Genomic DNA, 9,926 nt, shown 5'->3' with positions numbered 1-9,926 from the left:
GAAGAAATTGATAATTGTCCAGAGATGAATAAAACAATTTGGAGCCTGAGGAGTGATTGCATTGCTGGGTGTTGTAACCATCTAAACCTGAAACACAGAGCATGTCTCAATGCCCCCAGGCCACCCAGAGAGGGTATAAAAAGGCTTCTGGCTCAAAAGTCCTCACACCACAGCTCCTCACTTCTCCTCTCCGTTGATCTCAGTAAGTCTCATCCAATTTCTTTACCACTCTGGGGGTGTCAGCTTGGGCATGAAGTTCTGGGCGAGCACAGAGGAGCTGCCTGGGAGGGAGGAAGGAGGAGAGGGAAGGGGAGAAGGGAAAAAGAGAGAAAAACCTCCTGAACCTTTGCAGAGCAGCTCCATATGGCACAGGCTGAGCCCTCCCTGCTGCTGGCGAGGCTGAGCAGGGTGGTCTGTGTGGTGGCCCATGAGCAGTGGGTTGACTCAGGCTCCTTGGTGTGTTGCAGGTTCACCTCTCTGCCCAAAAGATGTCCTTCTACAGCCACCATCAGCTCAGCTCCCGCTGCTACCCTCCCTGCGAGGTGACCTGCCCAGCACCGTATGCCAACGCCTGGAACGAGCCCTGTGTCACCTCCTGTGGGGACTCCAGGGCCGTGGTCTGCCCACCCCCCGTGGTCATCACCTTCCCAGGGCCCATCCTCAGCTCCTGCCCTCAGGAGAGCTTCGTGGGCTCCTCAACCCCCGTGGGGCTGGATCGCCCCATGGGCCTGCAGGGCTCCCTGGTCTATGGGGGCTTCTTGTCCTCCTCCTCTTCCTCCAGGAATCTCTGGAGCCAGCAGTCTGGGGGCTGTGGGCCATGCTAAGCATGGCAGAAGGTGTGGATACCTGGAGAAACCGTGAGGGAACTGACAGCAAGACCTGGGCTGGCAGCTGAGCAGAGGAACACAACTCTCCGCAGCACAGAGGAGCTTTGGGTGCTGCTCAGCACCCATGGGAACTGCTCTCCTGCTTACCCTACTTACATCCTGTTTGCTTTGAATGTCAGTTTCCTCTGAATGTGTCTTTCCCCTTCTTAAAACCCAAACTGGTGCTGCCACAGCATCTATTTCTCACTGTCTGAGCACTTGTGTCCCTGGGAACTGTCCGTGGTTGGTGTCAGCTCTTTGGGACCTTGTAGCTTTTCATTTGGTAGGTTTTACTTTGATACCTACAGGTCTAATAAGATCCACAGATGTTCCCTCACCCTGTGATTCATCCAGGCCATTTGGATCCTGAACCAAGCCAAAGCACAACGTGATGAAAATGAATCATTTTGATGAAGATCATTATGTTGGACCAAGTGTATCTTGTATTCTCCCTTTACTTTGCCTAAAATGTTCACTTCTGTCCCAATAAAAACCTTTGTTTGCATCCAAATAACTTTCATCTGTTTGATTTCTGCTCTGGTTTGGGATCCTGCAGCCTCTGCAAAGCAATGGACCCAAACCATCCCTTATCCTATGGATCTGGGGATGTGTGTTTGGCTCTTACAGGTGTTTACATAAAGCCTATGGATTCATTCCTCAGAAAATGCTGTGCACAACACCCAGGGCTTGCCTGAGTGCCTGATTTAATCTGCCCAGAGAATCAGGGTTGGGACAACTGCCCAACCCTTGGAGAAAATTTTAAAGACCAGTATGAAGTACTAAATAGCCAGTCCAGAAGTGCTTCAATAGCTCATCCCCACTTCCTCTGCCTTCCATGGATTGTTGCCAGAACTTTTTTAATTCCAAACACCATTAAAACCAAAAACAAAGGAATATTAGCTTATGCTATAAGTCTCTTTAAGAAGGGAATATTGGAGAGTGCAGAGCAGCAGAGAAAACTTCCCTGAGCCAGAAAATGAGCTAGTGATGAAATCCCAGCTGAAACCACTTGGAATGATCCAGCACTGGGGATGAGTGGCTGGGGAGCTAGATGAGTGGCTGGGGAGCTGGACAAGGACCTGGGGGTCAGCAGTGGCTGGACATGAGCCCAGGTGTGCCCAGATAGCCAAGAAGGCAAATGGCACCTGATTGACTTGGATCAGCAATAGTGTGGCCACAGACCCAGGGCAGTGATTGTCCCTCTGTGCTGGGCACTGGGGAGGCACCTCCAGGGCTGTGTTCAGCTTCAAGCTGCATCAGGGCAGGTTCAGGTTGGACATCAGGAGGAATTTCCTCATGGAAAGGGCTGTCAGGCAGTGGAAGGGGATAGGGGCTGCCCAGGGAGGTGGTGGACTCACCAATCCTGGAGGTGTTCAAGGAACAACTGGATGTGGCACTCAGTGCTCTGGCCTGGTTGACAAGGTGGGGATAAATCACAAGTTAGACTTGATGACCTTGGAGGTCTTTTCCAACTTCATTGATTCTATAAAAAGTGTTTTAAGACTAAGGGAAGAGGAAGATTGAATGTGCAATGAAGAAATAAGCAGCTCTGTCTGTGTCAGCTGAATGTTCCCTGTGCTGTGCAGGTGTTTCCAGTTACCTGTGACTTCCCCCAAAGTGTCCTACACTATCCTTGTCCTTATTCTTATGGACATGAAGGTAATGTTGAGCCTCCCTTCCATTCCCTGGAGTGTTTTCTGTCTCCAGTAGTTTTCCAGCAGTGCAGGGCAAGGTCTAAAGCAGGAATACAACCTAGGAAAGCTGCTTGTGAGCTTAGGGCTGAGAGGGTGGGTGGGTTTGATTGGTTGAGGTCTTCACTCCCCTCTCACTGCAGAGCTTAATTAGCATTGGAAGCACCAACTCTTTGCCAGGAGTTGTGTTACTTCATCAAAAGAGGCAGAAAGCAAACCCAGAATACTCAAATGCTGATGATGCAACAGGATTTTTTATTGGGGGATAAAGGAGGAAAGTTTACACAAGCAAAAGGAGATGATACAGACAATGAGGTATGTGAAGCTCTTAGAAATCAGGTCTCTGGTTACAGGAAGTTCAGTTCAAGCACAGATTTCTTTCATGGGTTCTGTCCAGTTTTCATCTAACATAACACTTGGTTGACATCAAGACATCAGGCAGCATCAAGTGGGGAAAAATCACAGTATACAAACTTTCCCATTATGCTTCCTGCCTGATGTTATTGGGAATGTGGGAGGAGTATTTATGCACTTGAAAATTTGGACCATGAGAAGAACAGAAGAAGATATTTAGAGCTAAGAAAGGAGGTACAGAAGTGGGTCCAGGTACAAATACAACCTCACGTGTCAGCAAGAATCAGCCTTTTGATCTCAGATCTCACTCCTGAGTTTGGATCTTGCATTCAGCATCCTGAGTTCTCTTGGTGCAAGAAAACTCCTGCTGGGTTTGGGAGGGCTCACGGCTCCTAAATCTGTAGCCACTGACCCTCTGGGAGCAGTAAGGGTAGGAGAACTTGCTCCCCTGTGATGCCCCAGAAGCAAAAGAGCCTCTGTAGCCATAAGATGCCCCATAGGCAGCTGAGGACCCGATGGCAGATGGTTCTGAGGATCCCACGATGCTCTCCTGAGGGCAGGAGCTGAGGATTGGCCCAGGGAAGGTGATGACCACAGGGGGTGGGTAGATCACTGCCCTGGAGTCACCACAGGAGGTGACACAGGGCTCGTTCCAGGCGTTGGCCATGGGCTGAGGGCAGGACACCTCGCAGGGGGTGAAGCAGGAGGAGCTGCAGAGCTGTCTGTAGGAGGACATGGTGCTGGAGTGCAAGTGGATCTGAAACACAGAAAGACACAAGTCTTTGAGTCATAGAATCATGGAATCTCCTCAGCTGGAGAGGACTAAGAAGGATCATCAAGTTCAGCTCCTGGCCCTGCACAGGACACCCCAACAATGTGCCTGAGAGCATTGGCCAAACACTTCTGGAGCTCTGTCAGGCTTGGGGCTGCGATCACTGTCCTGGGGGGCTGTTCAGTGCCCAAACACCTCTGGGAGAAGAACCTTTCCCTAATATCCAGCGTAAACCTCCCCTGACACAGCTCCATTTGTTCCCTCAGGTCCTGTTGCTGCTCACCAGAGCAGAGATTGGTGCTGTCTCTCCACTTGAAGCACTTAGCAAGGATTGCAGAATCCCTCAAACAGCTGGAGAACAGCAGCCCCAAGTACTCTGCAGGGTCAGCAGAGGTGCTTTAACAGCCAGCCCAGCCCAGCTAGTGCCATGACAGACTCTCATGCAGGATTCAGCCAGAGTTATTGCTAAAAGAGCACAGGAAAAAGGTACAAAGAGTGAAGAACTTACTTGAGTCCCAGAGGAGAAGTCAGGAGAAGTCAGGAGAAGCTGTTGGGAGGGAGGTGAGCAGCACAAGCTTTTATACTGCTGCTCAGGTAGTCTGGGGGATCTGAGCCAACCTCTGCACATGATGTTTGATTGGTTTCCAAACAGAAGTGATTACACATCAGGACTCAGAGCATATAATTGCTTTGCTCACTCTCTGCAATGCTGAGGCAATTCCCAGCTTTCCATTACCCCTCCCCACGTCATCCCTGTCAACTTTGTGATCACTTAGGTTCATCAGATTTCAGCCTGTCTGAGCCAATCCCCAGGAATTCTCCTCTGCAGGAATGAGGCAGTTCAGGGAAGCTTAACACAACTGCATGAGAGGTTATATCTCAGCTCAGAGACCCCCAGCAAGTGATTAATTGCAGCAATACATTTCATTGTGGATCATGAAAACATGTGCCTAATTCTGCTGAAAATGGAGAAGGAGGTAAAGAGAAAACAACCAGGAAAAAGGAGATTGATTCACTCTCCCCCAAAACCAGCGAAGGGAGTGGATTGATACCAGGAAGGACCTGGTCATTGAAGGTTTGGAAGGAAATGAGCCATGAGCTGTGGTGTTGTGTAACATGATGAAGCAGAGAACACAGGAGTCACTGGGAGAAGTCAGAAGACTTTTGCATCAAGATGAGCTGAATGTGCAATAAATATCAGCTGGCAAAGCAGCAGGTCCTCATGAGCAAGAGGTTTTTATATACCATTTGTAATAACTTAGGATCTGTCTGAGGGCAGGGCACCTCCCACCAGCCCAGGTTGCTCCAAACCCCATCCAGCCTGGCCTGGAACACTCCCAGGGATGGAGCAGCCACAGCTTCTCTGGGCAACCTGTGCCTCAGCACCCTCACAGGAAGGAATTTCCTCCATAAACTGGTATAAAATGCATATCATTAAAACACAAAGTGTATAAAAAGTCGAAGTGTATAAATACAAATTGTATAAAGCAAATGATAAAGTGTATAAAGCTTCATATCACAAATATTTGTGTAATGGCTGTCACCGAAACACTTAGGGTTTATGTCAAGGCCTGGAATTTCCTTTCAACTCCTTCATTAGTGCCAGAGATGAGTCACTGAGGATTATTTTGGCATCAATGGGTTAGAGATTTGGAATCCACACAAATAAAAGCAGAAAACTTCATGTTGTGATGCCAAAGGGTTTTATTGGAACTGCCAAGTGGGATTTATCAGACAAAGGAACCAAACAGAGGATGTATTAATTGCTATTATTATCAATTAAGTTACATTTACAAAAGGCAAAGTAAATTGAGCACAGAGAATGGAAATGGGAGTGGAGATCTCATCCAAAAGGGGAATGCAGTGTTTGGGCTGTTTCTGGGGATGAAGGACTGAGCTTGGCTCTCGCTGACCCTCTCAGAGTTTGTCCCTCATAGCTTCCGAATCTGCTCTATTTTCTGCTGGCTTTGCTCTCCCACAGAACCTTTCCCAGGCTCAGCAGGATGATACACCCCAGAGCTGTGCTGAGAGTAGCAGGGAGAGGAGTAACGACCACCCAGGAAGGCTCCAGACTCACAGGAGCCCTGAGCACCCACAGAGCTCCCATAGCTGAAGGAGCTGCCCAGTCCCAGGGGGGCTGAGGAGCCCACGAAGCCCTCCTGAGGGCAGGAGCTGAGGATGGGCCCTGGGAAGACGATGGCCACGGGTGGAGGGTAGACCACGGCGCGGGAGTCGCCGCAGGAGGTGACGCAGGGCTGGCTCCAGGCGTTGGCGTAGGGCGCGGGACACGTCACCTCGCAGGGGGAGAAGCTGCTGGAGCTGCAGACCTGTCTGTAGGATGACATCTTCGGGCTGGAAGTGAGGCTGGAACACACAGGGCAAGGAGAACATGGGTCAGGGGTGACAGAGCAAAGGGGAACCCTCATTTATTCAGACTGAAGGAGCTGAAGGAACAGTCCTTCCAGTCCCTTCCACTGCAGGAACACAGTGGGAGGACGAGTGCTTTAAATTACAGGTGAGAAAAACAAAATGCATTTTAGTTTATTTATTCTACTTCCTCTTGCTCTGTTTCACTCTTTAAACAGCTCTTACAACGCTCCTTACATCCATTTCTTAGAGGAAAATTAAACAACAAGCTCAAACCCTTCCCTACCCCAAAAGAGCTTGACTTACGTGGTCCCACAGCAGGAGAGAGGTGGCATATAAGTCCTTTGAACTCCCTGGGCTACAGGTGCTTTTATACAGTTTCTTACCTTGCCCTAGGGGCAGGGAACCGTTCTTGCCCTCATTTGTCCTCACTGTCCCTCAAATACACTATTTTTGCCTCTGTCACTCAGTCAAGGTAATTGTTGGATCACTGTTTCTCCCAACTAACTCCACCTTGGATGGTTTTGAATCTACATGACATTCAGACACTTCGTGCATGTCAAACAGGGAGGGTGAATTCTGCCTTTGTTATAACTGACAATGTTACTGAGGACTGAGGGAGATGAAGATTTGCTTTGCTATGAATCTTCAAATAATCTTTTCTAGTGCTGTTGGTGTCTTATACCTTAACCAACGTCTCTGCCTGTGGTGGCCACATATTTGTGTTTGCTTGGTGTTCATAGGGTTATATACACTAAGTCAGAGCTGAAGGTTGACATCCCAGACCTTTGTCCAAAGCCACGTTATGGAATCAGGGAGATCCTCCAAGCCCCATCCAACCTGGCCTGGAACACTCCCAGGGATGGAGCATCCACAGCTTCTCTGGGCAACCTGTGCCAGAGCCTCAGCACCTCACAGGGAAGGATTTATCCCTAATATCTAATCTAAACCTCCTTCCTGGCAGTGGGAAGCCATTCCCCCTTGTCCTGGAACTCCAGACACTTGGAGATTGTCTCTCCTATGTTTCTTGTAGCTCCTTCAGGCACTGAGAGGCCACAATTATGTCACCTTGGGGTCTTCTCTTCTGCAGGCTGAACAACCCCAATTCTCTCAGCCTTTCCTCCCAGCAGAGCTGCTCCATCCCTCTCATCACCTTGGTGCCTCCTCCAACAGCTCCATGTCCTTCCTGTGCTGACCCCAGAGCTGGTGGCAGCACTGCAGGTGGATCTCACCTGAGCAGGGCAGAGGGGGAGGATCCTCCCCTGACCTGCTGCCCACACTGAGGGGATCAGCCCAGGCCATGGAGGGGGTGCTGGGCTGGGGCATGTCCATCCTCTCAATCTCCTATTTTGTTCCTTGCAGGTCTGCAAACAATGGTCCTTGACTCTGTGTCATAGTGCAGCTGAAAGAATGAGGAGCTGGTGTGCTGAGGACTCCTCCCAGCTCTCCCTCTGAATCAACAGTGAGGCTGAGTGTCTTACTTAGCATCAGCCTTTTAATAAGCCCATTAAGAAATCAACTATCAAAATTACCCAATTCATTTGGGTGTTGGACAAATGAGTATCTGTGTATGAAAACAAGGATTTTTACATTGTCTTGGGATAAGAAAACACCAAGATTGAGAAATAAGGGTGGGAGGATTCAAATGGGCAGCACTAAACTGGGGTGATCACAAAGCAAATGAGATTTCCAGGCAAGGAGTTAAAAAGGAGATTGAAGGGGAAGAAGATTTTGGGGTGAGGATGAAATAAAGAAGACAATGAGTCAGAAACGTGGAGGAAAAGTATTAGCACAGACCAGGTACCACTTGGCCATTGCTTCCCTTTAGAAGAGCCACTCATCACTCCTAACTCAGGAGAGCTGTGCCTGGTACAGACCTGCCCTCTGGAACGTGCTGAGCCCACAGGGCATGTGCTAGAAACCCAAAAAATCAGGTTTATTGAGCTGTATTAAGCATTTTTCCCAGCAGGTAAAGCACTGCTGCTTGTTCCTGTGCAACACCCACACAGGCTGGGAAATCACTCCCGAGGATTTCTAGAGGAGGTGATTAAGACAGAGCCCAAATGATTTACCAAACATCCTTTGGCAATGAAGTGAACTTCTGGGAGGAGATCTCAGGCATGTCTTGTACTTGTCAGTGTTATTATTGACAATTATCAGTCTATTATCTCTGGGCTGATAGAAACAAGGTTGGCGCCCAGATACCACGAGAACAGAGCTCACACTCACCTCTGCCAGCCACCAATCCACAAAACTAACTTCTTTTAGGTCTGCTGAAAGGAAGGATTATCATCCCCACTGGAGAAGTCAGTGCAGAGGGTGGTTGTGCTTTCCCCAATGCACACAGGACAGTGAGGACACCTAAAAACCTCTCCCTAGATTCTTGGCAAAGGTTAACTGGAAACCTGTTCCAGCTCACTGTGTCCTGACCAGGACCTTTACCTTGCCCTGGGTTTAAACTTGGTGCCATTTCCTATCTTTCAAGGTGTAGCTGCCCTAGTAGGTTCAGGAGCAAGACCAGGGCAACGTCTCTGTTTATAATACAATGCAAAGGAAAGAGAACATTTCCATCCCACCTAGGGAAGCCACAGGAATGCAGATTACAGCTCTCAGCAGGGCAGGGACACAGTCCCTTCAATGTGCACGTGGAACCTACCTCAGCACTGCAATCACTAAATGCTCTAAGCAATATTTTTGGGTTTGAAGTCCTCTAAGACCATAAATTTAGGTGGAGAAGGACCCCAGAACTTGAGCACTCACTTTGCTCTGTGGTTTGTCACATCAGGTGAGGAGCTGGATATGGCTTTCCAGATGTTAATGTACTTCATGCAAACTCCTGTGTATAACTAGACCAGGGCCCAACGTGATGTTTCAGAACAGAGGAGCTGTTAAAAGTGACACGTTTTGGAGTTCGATGCTTTGAAGTTTGGATAAGTGGAAGAAGGAAGTTCAGTCCTGTGATGAGTAGAAAAAAACTCAGGGTGAATCCTGTCCCTATTTTGAGATGAAAGATTTCCGTGGGCTGCAACGTGCCTGTGATATCATCCAGCTCAGAATTGCTTCACAAGCAGCAATAGGCAAAGATTCCTCCACCCCTTGACGCCACAAATGCAGGAAAGTTTGGTTTGTAACTGGGAAGGGTTTGGTGTAACTGGGAAGGGTTTGGAGTAGCTGGGAAGGGATTGGTGTCATTGGGAAGGGCTACATGCCCCAAGCATGGCTCAGACCCAGGGGCTGCTCTGGGGAATGGTATAAAAGCACTTGGAGCACAGAACTCTTCACTCCACTCTTCTTGGCTTCTCCTTGCTGGTGAACTGAGTAAGTTTGACTTCAGCTAATTCTGTTTTACAAGCTTGAAAGCCACTTTGAGAAGGTCTGTAGATTCATAGAATGGTTTGGGTTGGAAGGGACCTTAAAGACTGAGTTTTATAGAAGCACAGAGGGGTTGTTTGAACGTGGGCACTTAATGTCTTTGCCTATTATTGGAAGAAAGTTATGTTCGTTCATTGCAGATTCTGTACCTTCTTTCACCCTGGCAGGTTTTGGAGGGTTTGGGATTTACAAGGGAAGAACTGGATTTCTACAGATCATAGAATCATGGAATGCCTTGAAACAACCTTAGAGATCATCCCATTCCAAACCCCTGCCCTGGGCAGGGACACCTTCCACTAGAGCACGTTGCTCTGAGCTCCATCCAAGCCCACGAGAGATGGAGCTTCAATCTGACATGTTTGGATACAGGGCTGGGAAGGAATTCCTCCCCGTGAGGGTGCTGAGGCACTGGAATGGATTTCCCAGAGCAGCTATGGCTGCTCCATCCCTGGGAGTGTTCCAGGCCAAGCTGGATGGAGCTCTGAGGTTAGAATAAATGAGAGC

The 9,926-nt window shown here is 48.8% G+C and overlaps 1 protein-coding gene across 1 annotated transcript; it reads left to right on the top strand.

Moving 5' to 3' along the window:
* Positions 1-488: 488 nt before the first annotated feature.
* On the top strand, positions 489-824 carry LOC103806962 (feather keratin 4-like). Its single transcript, XM_009079676.1, has one exon. It carries the CDS (start codon positions 489-491, stop codon positions 822-824), a length of 336 nt encoding a protein of 111 aa, XP_009077924.1.
* Positions 825-9,926: the final 9,102 nt, after the last annotated feature.

This window comes from Acanthisitta chloris, unplaced genomic scaffold (genome assembly GCF_000695815.1).
Source record: "Acanthisitta chloris isolate BGI_N310 unplaced genomic scaffold, ASM69581v1 scaffold6418, whole genome shotgun sequence".
Lineage (NCBI taxonomy): Eukaryota > Metazoa > Chordata > Aves > Passeriformes > Acanthisittidae > Acanthisitta > Acanthisitta chloris.
Note: the sequence above shows the minus strand (reverse complement) of the source record. Positions and strands in the feature narration are given on the sequence as shown.